At 43.4% G+C, this 14,654-nt stretch overlaps 1 protein-coding gene across 10 annotated transcripts in view; it reads right to left on the bottom strand.

Annotated features, from left to right (window-relative positions):
* Nucleotides 1–14,654, bottom strand: part of DLG3 (discs large MAGUK scaffold protein 3) — a 55,730-nt gene that overhangs the window by 17,864 nt on the left and 23,212 nt on the right. For all 10 annotated transcript variants that reach the window (XM_088834170.1, XM_055438339.2, XM_088834173.1 and 7 more), the window contains one exon: nt 8,222–8,336. In XM_088834170.1, coding sequence (XP_088690296.1) covers nt 8,222–8,336 — 115 coding nt within the window. The remainder of the gene's footprint in view (nt 1–8,221; nt 8,337–14,654) is intronic.

The raw sequence follows: 14,654 nt of genomic DNA, 5'->3' as shown, positions 1-14,654 counted from the left end.
ATTCTTCAACCCTGGATATGTTCACGCACCTCTGTGAAGCAAAGGAGAGCCACTTGTCAAATATCATGGCCAGGCCAAAAAATGCTGACTTGTCTTAAGAGTGGGTAAAGAGCATGTCCCAGGGAAAATGTGGCACATAAGAACAGCAGGTGATGAAGCCACCTTCTGGAACCACATCACACCAGCACAAATAGCAGATGCTCACTTCCCAGGGTCTGCAGGTTGGAGTTCCCAAGCTAAGTTTCAGCACATCAGCTTTAAATGCCACTGCCTGTGACCCCATGGATTGTAGCCTGCCAGGCTCCTGTCCATGGGATTCTCCAGGCAAGAACACTAGAGTAGGTTGCCATTTCCTTCTCCAGGAGATCTTCCTGACCCCATGGGTTCACAAAGAGTCGACACAACTGATTAACTAAGCAACAACAACAAGAGCTGCCTACAGGGATGATGTATGAGCTCCAGGGGACTTTGCCTAATCTTCCATTCAGCTGGGACCTCACTGCCAAGAGGGAAAGCAGGAACATAATCAGCTCAAAGTAAACAGATTACTAGGCCCAAAGTCTCTGCAGTTTAGGTCCTAAATTTTAAACTTTGGGTCTGAAAGATCCAGAAAAAGCAAAAGCATCTGGCCCAGTCACCCCTGTGTGTTAGGGAATAGGAATGCAAAGAAAATGGCAGGAAACTGGTCAGGCAGGTTTCTCAGAGCAAACAACAGCACTTCAACCTCAAAGGCAAGGAGTTGCTTCCGCGTGCTCACCTAGTAGTGTGACCACCTCTCTGCCTGTGGCTCCAGCCATCTGCCTGGCCTGGGAGGCTCTGCCTGTCCCCTTGAAGTTCCCAAGCTAAGTTTCAGCACATCAGCTTTAAATGCCACTGTGTTTCCTAAGGAGAAAGAATCATCAAAGGTCTTGAAATATGTTGTTTAAGTGGTGATCTTTGAAATAGTATCCCCTAAGAGATGCCCACTAACTTCCTGGAAGTTCAGTGGCACAGAACGTGCTGCCAATGCAGGCAGCTCCTCCGAGGCATAACCCAAGTCCCACCCTTGTCTGTGACTGTGCCCACTCCAAATTTCCTTCTTCCAAATTCATATTATGTATTTAGCAGTGACCTCTCTTAATATTTTCTATTTATTGCTATTTCATTCTTGTAGTTTTTTAATCTTTCATATTATATCCCTTTGGGGGATATAAACCATCAGCCCTTTGAGGACTAAGGCCATGTATGATATTTGTGAATGGTGATTAGACCAAGCTGGGGTAGGGAGCACAGAACACCCTCCCAGTTACCACCCCGCAACAGGTTCTTCCATGAAAGTGAAAGTGTTAGTCACTCAGTCGTGCCCAACTCTTTCTGACTCCATGGACTGCAGCCCATCAGGTTCCTCTGTCCATGGAATTCTCCAGGCAAGAATACTGGACTGAGTTGCCATTTATTTCTCCAGGGGATCTTCCCCACTCAGGGACTGAATCCAGGTCTCCCACATTGCAGACGGAGTCTTTACCATCTGAGCCACCTGGGAAGCCCCATGTTCTTCCACAGTATTGATATATCCCTCCCATACTAGTTGAGAGATTCTACTTTCTTCCTTTGGTCAGTGTTATAGGCTGAATATTTGGGCACTCCACTTCCAAGTTAATATGTTGAAGCCCTAACCCCTAATGTGATGGTGACTGGAGGTGGGGCCTTTGGGAGGTAACTAGGTTTAGATGAGGTCATGAGGGAGGGATCCTCATCCTAACATTACTGCCTTTATGAGAAGAGGAAGACAGGAGAGACCTGGCTCTCTCCTCAGAACACACTCAGAAAAGGCCGCACAGCAAGATGGTGGGGGGAGTGGGGGGCTCCCCAGAACCTGAATTTGCCAGAGCCTAGAACTTGGGACTTCCCAGCTCCAGAACTGTGAGAAATATATGGTTGTTGTTCAAGCTACTCAGGCCTATGGTATTTTGTTGTAGGAGCCCAAGCTACCTGAGACAGAAAGTACCTGATAAAAGGCATATATTACTTAAAAGTTGAGCAGCCTCTCCCTTGCCTGGTCCATCTAAAGGATACACAGAGAGCTATGCAGCGGCAGTAATTCATCATCCCTTGACCTTAGCGTGAGAGTCAAAGTTTCTAGCAGCTTTTGAAGAGCAACTCAAAACCTCAAACTTGAGTACTTAAGCTGACACAAGATGGGCCATCACAAGAGGAACGAATGCAACTGGCGGCCATTCAGAAGTCCCTGGCATATCTTGAAGAAGGGAACATGGAGAACAAGGAAGGACACTGTTCTCCTCAGCCTACTTCAGGGTCTCAGGCCTTGGAGTGCAATTATGAAGTTAGAGGAGCATTCACAGATTCATGATGTGTGAATATTCAGGGTTCACAGCACCTGCTGGATCAGCTAAGGTGATGATGAGTCTAGGACTGGTGTCTGGGGTATACGACAGGCAGTTCCAGAATCACTGACACATGAAACTGTCCCATCCTCTGGTAGCCCCCAACACTATATAAATTCTTGTTGCTTTTTAAGATGCAGATAATCATCACTTCCAAATTGTGTCAGATAGTGAAGCCTGCCAATATCATACCTTGTTGGCATCTTAACCCACAACTGAAACTCATTAATGAGCAAGACAAAGTTGGACCCCCTCAAGCATCATCCTGGGCTAAGCACAGAGTAGTGTAACAAATGCTTGTTAACAAGAAGGAGCGTCTTCCAGCTTTCTTTGATGACCAAGCCAATTTTTCTGACACTGTTTCTTGAATCAGGACTACAGATAGGGCATGAGTTCCTTCTGAGAGTGGGAAGAAGGCTAGGATGGCAAATGGCCAGCCAGAAGGCCAGGACTCCCAAAATGCCTGATGCTGCCCAGTTGCTGCAAAGAATGTAGCCAGGTTAACAGGAACAGACTTTCAAAAACTATTTCCACAAATGTACTATCAAACCTCTTGGCAACCTTTGGAGGACAAGGTCTTTTGCTTATTTATGAAATTAATTAATTAAATATGAATGTAGAACTTGGAGGTCTCTGAAACGCTAAACTTCCCTGTGTCTTTTTACTACCTTCACATCAGAAGAGCCTGAGTTAAACCTGACCTGGCCACCCTGACCCTGAGCAAAAGGCTGGAGAAGTATATTTCTGTGGACTTTTCCAGGGTGGAAGGCAAATGAACCAGAAGAGCAGAGGCCCTAGACTGGGCACAAAGAGGGCCTCTGTTCACTCTGTCTATACTATTTAAGAGATGTTTCTAGTATGGGGAAGGATGGGAAAGGCCTTTCCGTTAAGTTACTCAGTTCAGTTCAGTTCAGTCACTCAGTCGTGTCCGATTCTTTGCGACCCCATGAAACACAGCACGCCAGGCCTCCCTGTCCATCACCAACTCCCGGAGTTCACTCAAACTCATGTCCATCGAGTCTGTGATGCCATCCAGCCATCTCATTCTCTGTCGTCCCCTTCTCCTCCTGCCCCCAATCCCTCCTAGCATCAGACTCTTTTCCAGTGAGTCAACTCGTCGCATGAGGTGGCCAAAGTATTGGAGTTTCAGCTTCAGCATCAGTCCTTCCAATGAACACCCAGGATTGATCTCCTTTAGAATGGACTGGCTGGACCTCCTTGCAGTCCAAGGGACTCTCAAGAGTCTTCTCCAGCACCACAGTTCAAAAGCATCAATTCTTCAGCAATCAGCTTTCTTCACAGTCCAACTCTCACATCCATACATGACCACGGGAAAAACCATAGCCTTGACTAGACGGACCTTGGTTGGCAAAGTAATGTCTCTGCTTTTTAATATGCTATCTAGGTTGGTCATAACTTTCCTTCCAAGGAGTAAGCGTCTTTCAATTTCCTGGCTGCAATCAGCATCTGCAGTGACTCAGTTCAGTTCAGTTCAGTTCAGTCGCTCAGTCGTGTCCGACTCTCCGCGACCCCATGAATCACGGCACGCCAGGCCTCCCGGTCCATCACCAACTCCCGGAGTTCACTCAAACTCATGTCCAGAGAGTCAGTGATGCCATCCAGCCATCTCATTCTCCGTCGTCCCCTTCTCCTCCCGCCCCCAACCCTTCCCAGCATCAGAGACTTTTCCAGTGAATCAACTCGTCGCATGAGGTGGCCAAAGTATTGGAGTTTCAGCCCTAGCAGTGACTTTAAAACCAAGTCTCATTTTCTAGACACTGTTATCTGTCCTTTCTCCTGCTGACTTGCTCCACAAATCCCATCTCCCCTGTGGTCAGTGCAGTTGCAGCTCCCTAGGGCTTCACCTGCTACAGCCTTGGTGCAGCTGCAAGAGGGTTGTATTTGCTTCAAAATAATTTTGCAAGCCCATGCACACCAGAGGAGGATAGAGACTCAGGGAAAGGGAAGGGAGGAGGCTCATGTCAAAAGGGGAAGCAATAGAGAATAGGATTAGAGGTGAAACTCCCATGAAAAGGGTTCCTTAACTTTAACCACCTGCTGCACACTATCTTCTGTGTGGACGGTAAGCTGCTGGAGGGCAGGAACCACTTCTACTGCTTCCCTGAATCTACCCTACAACCACACTTAATTTCTCAAGCTTGTACTTTACTGCTTTGCACATAGCAGGAGCCAAAGTAAGCGTTATGTTCAGTTTTCAAGTGAAACACAAATAAACGTCTTTTGTGACAAATAAGTCATCATTCCTAAGTATTATGATTGCTTGTTAAAAACAGTTTCCCCAAACCTGGTGAATCCAAATTGATAGGAAAGGAGCCTGGGAATCTGTATGTTTATTAGCATGCCAGCTAATTCCTATCAGTAAGTTTGGGAACTGCTGAGAGAACCATATTCTGGTCAGAACAACCAGGTTCAAATTCCAGTTTTGGAACTTCTCAGCTGTCTAACTGGAGTTTCAATTTTCTTACCTGCAAAATGAGAACAACAATACCTACTGTGTAGCATTATTAAAAGAGACTAATGCAGAGCACGTGTTCCCTAAATGTTTGTTCCCCTTCATCCTGAAGATACTGGGAATTACTGATTAGCTTCAACCCACTCTGCAACCCCAGACAAATGGTTGCCCAGCCTCTTCCGTAACACCTCCAGTGACAAAGGATCATATAGTAATCTCCAAAAGCAGTCCATTCCATTTTCAGACAGTTTTAATCATTAGCTCTTTCTTCCTTATGTAGAACTGAGATCTGCCTTGGGTGACAGAACAAATCTAATCCCTTTTCCACATGATAGGGTGATGCAATTAATTAAGATAAGGACAGTGAGGAGAAGTAGGTGTGTGTATGTGGAGGGGAGGGCTCCATTTGGAACACACTGCTGTTTGAAGCACTGAGAGGGCAGCTCCAGGCCCACGTCCAGCAAGTGGTTGTTACGCAGGTCTGGAGTCCAGTAAAGGGATCAGAGTTGTCATTTACATGATGAAAGAATTTGAAGCTGTGAAAATAAATGACACTACTATCTATGGGGCAGAGCTAATGAAAGGTATTGAAGAATGGTCAGCAAGGTAGAAAGAGAGTCTTTAAAGAAGAAAGCTGGTAAATTCATGAAAAGTACTGTGGTGAAGAGGTCAGACCGATGGCAGAGAATCGCTGAACCAGTCACCCTAAAAGAGTTGGGCTCTACCCCTCCAGAGTCTTCTGGAGGTGCTTGGGACCACACCATCATACTGAAAAGCAAATGCACACTTCCTTTCCTACTGAAAGAGAGACAATTTGAAGAAGTAGCAGCAGCAAGTACAGACAATGGCAACATTTTCCAGCCTGGATGCTAAGACTGATTTCTCCAAATAAGGCTTCTATGCTCCTATCTTTGGAGAAACACTGCTTAGCGTAGTCCCTCCTGGAGATTAAACACAGTAAAGAACCCTATTTCCCTCTGTTTAATCCTGCATTTGCCCAACTTACTGAACCACTGATTTTTCACACAATACTTAACATCTCTTGAGGAACCAGTGTTTCCTGGCACATAATTTGGCAAATGTGGTCAGCAGAAGAGAGACAAGACAATAGTTTACAGGACTGTTGGTATCGAGGGAAATTTTTTTTCTTTTCAAAAATGGAAGAAACTTAAATATGTTTAAATGCTGAACAAAAGGAAGCCACTGTAGAGTTAAAAAAAAAAAAAGGCCAAAAACAGGCACCAGAGTGAGCCAGGCTCCAAACTTTGGTAGAGGGTTAGCTCAGCAAAATACCTTAGGCCAAAACAGGCAAGAAAGGCAGTAGAGTGAGCCAGGCTCCAAGCTTTGGTAGAAGGTTCTGTTCCGTTCCGTTCTGTCGCTCAGTCATATCCGACTCTTTGCGACCCCGTGGACAGTAGCCTACCAGGCTTCTCCGTCCATGGGATTCTCCAGGCAAGAATATTGGAGTGGGTTACCGTTTCCTTAGTGAAATACCTTAGCTCACTACTCTGGCCATAAAATATTTCCCTTGATGAATTCTAGTGATTACAAATGTTCACTATTCTAAACCATATTTACTTTCCTCCAAGGATACAGATGTTATCTAGATAAGGTTAAGAGCAGATGATATAAACTATATAAACTGATTCACTAAATACAGAGTACAGTCTCCACCCTTCTTCCCAGAGTCAGACAGAATGTGTCCCTTGCCAGGACCAGAGAAGGGTGTTCCAGGTCTTGCAGGTCGGGAACCGATGCCCCACTCCCCCTGCCGAGGCAAGGACAGCTCTAGTGCAGGATAGGCAGAAAGGGGAAATCTAAAAATAAAGCTCTCCAAAGAAACCGTCTTGCCTAAAGAGCAGCTTCCCACGCACACTGGAGTGCCACATCTGCGGGGGCTGGAAGCATGGGAACGGAACAATCCTGACCAAGTCACGTAAGTATTACCCTTTTGCGGGAGGCAACAGCACATTTGAATCCCCCCATTGGCACCCCAATGTCTAGGCTGCAGACTCAGAACAAGGGCTCAGTGACAGAAAACAGGAGACTGAAAACATCACCAGTGAGTAGCCCAGCCTTCCTCCTGCTCTCCTCTCTTCACAGCAAATGTGAAGAAAGCTGCTCTCAACAGAGGGAATCAAGCTGAGGGTTCATTCTAGAAAAGAACTGTGAAGGAGTCTAGTGGGCTTGAGGCTCAAATCTGGACTCCCTTGGCTCTTCTCCCCACAGGAGGGTCAGGGACTAGCAAATGAGGAAAAATAAAATCAAGCACCGAGAGAAAAACTGCAATTAGCATTTACATTGGTTGGCTATCTTCATCTCAAACCCCAAGGACAAAATAGATGTCACGTTGCCAGGCAACTAGCAACTGTAGCCTCCCTTCCACTCCCCCCAGCTGGTATCAGAGACCACTAAAAAAAGTTCAACCCAAGAGTTTGATACAAGCATTAAAATACAGACACACACAAACACACAGACATACACAAACACACAAGCCTCAGAGGACACACACACACACCTCAGAGGAGTAATCTTACCACTTCTTTCTCTGAGGATTTTACCCTTGGAGAGATACAATGTACTTACCCCAGACTGCTGGAGTTTTGCCAAGAAGCCCAAGCAGGAAGAAGAAAACTATCACTAATTCTAGGAGTCCATAGTATTCATTTAGCAATCTAACTCTCCAAGGTTTGTACTTTGACCTGACAAAGTATTATAATGTGCCTCAAGGGTCACAAGCTCAACCTTGGACAGTATCTCTGAAAAGCTTTAGCAGCAATCCAATGCTATATATCCATTCCACCTGCCCTTCCTGTGGAAGGTACATCATCCCATCCTATGTCCCATGACTCATTTACAGCAGACCAGTGAAGCAGGGAGCAAGCAAACACAACTTAAAACAAACAAACAAAACAGAATGCAGCAACCTGTCAGTTCTTCGGTCTCTTAAAAGAGACCCTGTACCAGAACACAGGGATAGCTGATATGTTCGGATACAAAGTCTGATGTCTATTATGCATATGTGGAAGTGGGAATGCCAAGTTTCCCCTCAAATCACAGATTGTGAGCAAAGTACTTTGAACATTTGAGTGCTATTTGAATGCTGACTAGCAACAGTCTTTTACAATTAGAGAGCACACTGAAAATTTCCCATACTGAGTCATTCAGGAGTGAAAAGGAAGAAGCCAGCTCACAAAAGGGAGGAGATACTGACCATAAAGTACACAACCTGAGCATACAGTGCAATGTTGTTTTAGTACTGGGAGTACACACTCCCTATCCCACTAGTTAAACAAGAAGGGCTGGGTTGGCACGGAGCTTCCCTCGTGCCACACAAAGCCTGGTGTTCAGAAGTGAGACTTACCTGACATACAAGGATCTCTTCTCACTTGTTCGCAGGGACCCAGACCCAGAGCTCATGCTGCTGTTCATCATCTGTTCTCGCAAGTCATGTATCTTCGATTCAAAGCGACTGTACTCTGTCAGGGAGACAAGGGAAAGGACAGGAAAAGAATGAACCCAAGGAGCTGCACTGAGCCTATCTGCCAGCGGCCAAAAGGCCAGGAGGACCCTTGGCTTCAAAGCAGCCAGAGCCAGCCCAGTCAATCTTTACTTTGATAAGCAGAGTACCTCCAGCAAGCAGAGAAAGACAGATTTCTCTCCACCCCCAGAGTGAAAGAATGAAAGAATACACCTGAAAAAATAAACTTTTGGACAAATCGAATGGAAAAAGCTTACTGATCCTTAAAAAAATAACTGGAAAAAGGTGCCAGAGCAGCCTTCATAAATCTTTAGAGCAGACACTGAGGCCCAAGGAGAGCAGATGGGAAAGGAGACTTTCCCGAAAAGTGGATTGCAGAGAACAGATGGCCCTGAGACGCAGGGTGGAAGGGCAGGAAAAGACCTGAGGCCATTATATGATTATTAGGCAAAGAAGATGATCTGTTTCTAGGTGACTTTTTTTTTGAAGGGGGAGAATGGAATGCAGTACAAAGGTAAAAACAAACCTCACAATCAGAAAAAGAGATCACAAAGCTCCCCTGAATTACTTCCCTTTTAACAATCAGGGTCTTTGGCTTCAGTAACAATTAAACAAACATCACAATAAAAATTCTCCCAAACCCAGAAGTCTGTTGACATATCTCTCCTCCAAAATCATCTAGTCAGTGGGATCATAAGTCTGTGACCAACCATGTAGCCCACTGACACTATCACACAGCCTGAAAAAGCCTCATCATTCTGGAATGGTGACTCCAAGTTTATACCCAATTTAAGAAAACCTGACAAAGGAAAATGAACTCTATCCATACAACTACTATAAAAGGCTTTTTATAGGGTTACTTTATACTGTGACATTCTCCTAGTACATCTCAAGTGTGACATTCACATTTACCACACACATACAGACACACACACTCACACATTTTTCAGGCCTATGATCACCACATAAAATGGGATATCTCTAAGGCACAGGCTGTGAAAATGATAGAAAAGAGGCATACTTCATTATGAGAAGTTGATTTTAAAGGAAGTCAAAATTTATACTAGGGGGTTGAAGGTTGGGAACTGCTTTTAAAAAACAAACACATTTCCAGGGGGAAAAAATTCCACAAAAGCATTTTCATGCACCACTGAGGGCTGGCAAGAAGCATCCCCATCTAGTCTGTATGACTCTACAGGCAGAAAAGAGAACACCTGTTCCAACACCTGACACTCCCCCTTCCCTCAGCAAAGCAACCTGACCTTCAGTTGGGTATAAAGGGAAACAGTAAAAAGCCTAAAGGGGAGAGAATAGAGTTCTAGCTCAAACAAATCTCCTCTGCCCAACCAAGTTTCTTTTTGTTCACTCTGGTACCAATGAAGCCAACTGGTTAAATTTGTGTGCTCTTTCATTCATCACGCACGGGTGTTATGGTGATTTGTCCTCATTACTTACTCCCATCCCTGAAATCCTGCAGGAAGCAGTTAAGTCACTGACTCACCCATTAAATGTTGGGGGAAAAAAAGAGAGACAGCAGCTGGACAATGTCCCTGTTCTGAGGGTTACAAGGCAACACATCAATATCAATGAGGCGTCCCAATCTAAAGGTAGAGGGCGGTGACCAATCTGTCATAGCAGCCCTGGACAGCAGCAGGGCTATCTACCTCCAGAGCCACCCAGGCACGGGTCCCACCCTAAGGCTCAGCCCTCCAGCCCAACCCTCTAGTTGGCTCTTTCTGGCCCTCCTCCCCACTCACCGACTGAGAGAAGACCAGGTGAAACAAAGAGATTTCTGACCAAGCAGCCCTTTCTTGCGCAAGATAAGTAAAAGGCAGAAATATGCATTGAACGCAGGAACAAACACCCAATCTAGCTTTAAGCTGTTTTCCCCTCTCCCAACTTATTTATATATTCTCTTCTTTGGAATTGACTTGCCCACTGAACTCCAACTTAGCAGCAGGTCATGGCAGTTGCTTAGTAATTACATTTCTTTTTTAAAAACCCTTTAAAAAACAACCACCAAACCACCATTTCCTCAAACTCCTAATCCAAGGTTGATAACACTGTGCCAGAGGTCCCACTTAGACTACAGAAAGAGAACAAAGCTGTTGCTTTAAGGAAGTCATTTTCTGTTTTCTACATGCTACTAAGCTTTCAAATCTATTAAACAGTGTTTTATTCACTTTTCCCCATTCAGATGATCCCCTTAGAGTTCTAGCTGCTCACAGGTCTCTGGCTTTTATTTGCAGAGTTATCTAATGTCCAGTAGGCACAGAATAGCCTCTGAATAAGTGATTGTTGGCTAAACGAGAAGCAAATTAGAAAACTGTGCCCAAGTCGATGCTTGCTTCTGTTCTCAAACTAATAAACCTAATGGTTTATTTAACTGATGGCTGCCAGCTTCACTGAGCGCTTGGAAAGGTAGTTAAGAGGTATTCCCATTTACTTTTGTTCCCAAGGTTAACTGTTGGAAGCAAATGAAGTATATGTTTTTTAAACACCTTTTTGAGATACTAATAACTCACAGTGGGCATCTGATTAGCAAACTTTGTTTATAACAAAGAAAAAATAATTTAAACAAAAAGCTGTTTAGAATAGTCTTTAAATAGACAGTACCGCAGAGTCCCTTGGACTGCAAGGAGATCCAACCAGTCCATTCTAAAGGAGATCAATCCTGGGTGTTCACTGGAAGGACTGATGCTAAAGCTGAAACTCCAATACTTTGGCCACCTCATGTGACGAGTTGACTCACTGGAAAAGACTCTGATGCTGGGAGGGATTGTGGGTGGGAGGAGACGGGGACGACAGAGAATGAGATGGATGGATGGCATCACCGACTCGATGGACATGAGTTTGAGTGAACTCCGGGAGTTGGTGATGGACAGGGAGGCCTGGCGTGCTGTGATTCATGGGGTCACGAGGAGTCGGACACGACTGAGCGACTGAACTGACTGACTGACTGACCGCATCTTAATATTAGAGGCATAATTTTCCAAGAACAAAAGCTTCACCTAAACAGTATCTGAATTCTAAGACCTCACAATTTGCCAAGGGCTCTCTTCCCCTTCCACTCAAAACAAACCCGTTGCTGGAAGGCATATCCTAGGCCTAAGTCATTGCCTTAGAAGCCCACCAGACCAGCCTCTATAACCCAAACGTCCTACTTCAAACAGGTTATTTAAAGAATATTTATTACTAAAATCTTAAGTCTACTAAACTGTGTTATATTTATTTTTTCCCATTCAGATGAACCCAACTATTTGTGATCCACAAAAGATATCCACAGTGAGTCATTGCTCCCTCATTCTCTTTACTAATCACAGAGAGAAAAGCGGGTGGGAGTAGGAGGACAATCAGATATCATTCCCCCAAACAGGGTTCCTCACTGACCATCTGGGGGCCCTCTGAAAAACCAGGATCTTGGACCCTCGCCCTTGACACACGGACTCAGAACTTACTGAGCAGGCCCAAGAATCTGTATTTTTGACAAGTATAAAGGTGATTCGGATGACAAAGTTTGAAACTTCTGGTCTTGATTACAAAATTGAATTTTGTTTTGTTAGTTCAAGGAAAAGATAAGGTAAGTATTCTGCAGCCAGTCTCAAAAAGAAGGTAGGACAAGAGAGTTGGAAAGCTTTCATAAAAAAAGAAATGGTAATATAATTGCAAATTCCATGGGAAAATGCTAAAGGGGCCTCTGTCCAATGTGCTTGCAAAGAAAGTTAATGAGTTTACACTTTTTTAAATTATAAAAGTAGCATATGATTTTAAAAAATATTTTTTCTTTGGGCATTCCTATATCATTTCCCCATTCCAGTACCCAGAAACAACTAGTTAGGATTTTTAGTATGTATCTTTCCAGATTTATTTTCTGTATATATCATATATATACATAAACAACTCAAAAAGATTCACATGCTTTTTTCATTCTCTGATATGTCATGGCAACCTATACTGACATGAATCGTGATCTACCTCATTCTCTATAATAGCTGCATAGTATTGCATATTATGGACAGATCATAATTTATTCAGTCATATCCCAACTGACATATATTTAAATTGTTGATTTTTTTTTACATTACAATCAGTGCTGCTCTTTGTATTTGTATGAGCATTTCTATAGCATAGATTCCTTGAATTGAAACTGCAGGGTCAAATTATACACACATGAAAAAATTTGATTGGCACTACCAAACTGAACCCCAACATTCTGAAACCCTTCTAACTGGAAGTGAGGATAAACTGCTATTCTAAAGCTTCCAGCAGCTTTTCTGTTCCTGAAGAAATAGAACTTACCTTTAAGGACAGGCTGATCTTTCGTTTTGGGAGAAAAAACTTTAATAAGCATTTTGGTTATGTGAAAGTAAAGCCAAAATTGCATTCTGCAATAGACAAAGAGGAACCTCAAATGTTCTCTCTGCATAATCACAGGAAAGGCCCACCTATGGGTGGAATTGCTGATTTAAAGGGATTGTCCTACTACCTATATGACATTCTATCCACCTCTAGAAATACCTACCTTTAGTTTTGACCACTTTGCATCCACCTACTTGATAATTTCAAGCCAAATCTCCCTGGTACTGGAAACAACAGCCCCCTTTCCCCTGTGCACAACCAGTGTTTCCTCAAGCTTTGCTGATGTTCTTCCTAACTGCCTCCTCAATCCATCTCTTTCTAATTTCCACTGTCATTGCCTTTCGGTTTTCTCATTATTATTTTATCTCTTGCTTGGATTTAGGTCACATAGTTACCTCTTCTCTGGACCACTGCTGTATTGCTCTAGCTGGTAGTCTGCCCCCAGGCTCTCCAAATTCCAGTCCAGTTTAAGATTCTTATTTGAAAAGCCTTCTGAAAATTCCAACTTGGAGCCTCTCATCCAAGTATCTATAATAATTCAATAGCAACTAAAGAATTTTAATATCCCAACTAAAATGTCAAAGACTGCTAAAACCATCATCCTAGCGCTCTTAGCTGATCTATCCCATGTGTCATCAGACAGATCATTCTCTTTTAAAAACATTTTATTAATTTTTTTAATTGGTGGAAAATTGCATTACAATTTTGTGTTGGTTTCTGGCATACAATAACAGAATCCTCTTTTGAATTAACCTGCCTGCAATTCTTGAACACAATTTGTTCGTTCCAAGCTATTACTCCCTTGTCCTGAAATTTTCCTCCCTGCCTGACACTGAACATCCTTTATGTTGTTCACCACCCAGAAGTCTTATTCATTCATTTATTTATCCAAATATTAACTAAATGTCTACTGTGTGCCAGGCATTATGAGAGCTGATGGGAATATAAAGGTAATCAAATGGTCCCTAGAAATTACAATAATGAAAGAAACAACTATTTAATTACAACTTTAATTATGACTGTGAGACTAACAGGGTGACCCAACCTACTGGGGGGGGGCGGATAGGAAGGTGTTAACTAAGATTTCCATGAGGAAGTGACATTTAAGTTGAGTCTTTAAGGATGACGAGTTAGCCAGGGGAAGAGGGATAGATAAAGCATTCCAGACAGAAGAAACAAAATATGTGGGGGTAAAAATTATCTGGATCACAGGGAAGTAGGGAGATACTGGCAGATCAGACTAGGAAGGCAGACTGAGGTCAGATTATACATGACCTTGTGGATTTCTGCATCCATCTTAGCTAAGAGTAACAGAAAGAAGTCACTGAAAGATTTTAAGTAAAGGAATGACATGAACATGTGTGTATGTATATCACTTTGGCTATCATGGGGAGAATAAGTGTGGTGCCTCACATGTAGATTTAAGTTTCTTCAGAGCAGAGAACCATGCCTTCTCTTGTCTAGCACCTACAGCCTGGGGGTGGGCAGCCTGCTTTACAGCATCCAAACCAGCTAGCTCCCAGTCTCTGCTCCAATATATACAATGTTGGGAAGCTCTCTATTATTTCATCATTAGATAACACTATTCAAGAGAAAATTGTTAGATTGAGGGCCATCTATTTTGTTAGCTGGTCCTATTTTGGTGTCTAAAACAGTATAAATGTGACGGATTCTCTTCTGTTTAACTGTACAAAGGAACAATTTAAACAAAATCAAAGAGCTGGGAAAGCCTGGAACAGGTTCCAAGACTACTGAATAAGACTGAATAGAAGGTAGAGTGTGAACAGGGGAAGGGGAAGTGATGGAAGGTTGGGGGCCAAATTATAAGAGTTTGAGTAAGGGCTTTTCTTACTAGGTTTTGGGAACCACTGTTAAGTGTTTAAATAGGAAAGTAATACAATTAGAACTAGGTTTGGGGGAAGATTATTCTGAGAACCTAATATAGAAAGGAAAACAG

The sequence above is a fragment of the Moschus berezovskii genome, chromosome X, assembly GCF_049115385.1.
Source record: "Moschus berezovskii isolate FMDL1 chromosome X, NW_MosBer_1.0, whole genome shotgun sequence".
Taxonomy (NCBI): domain Eukaryota; kingdom Metazoa; phylum Chordata; class Mammalia; order Artiodactyla; family Moschidae; genus Moschus; species Moschus berezovskii.
This window is presented reverse-complemented; position numbering and strand designations above follow the sequence as displayed.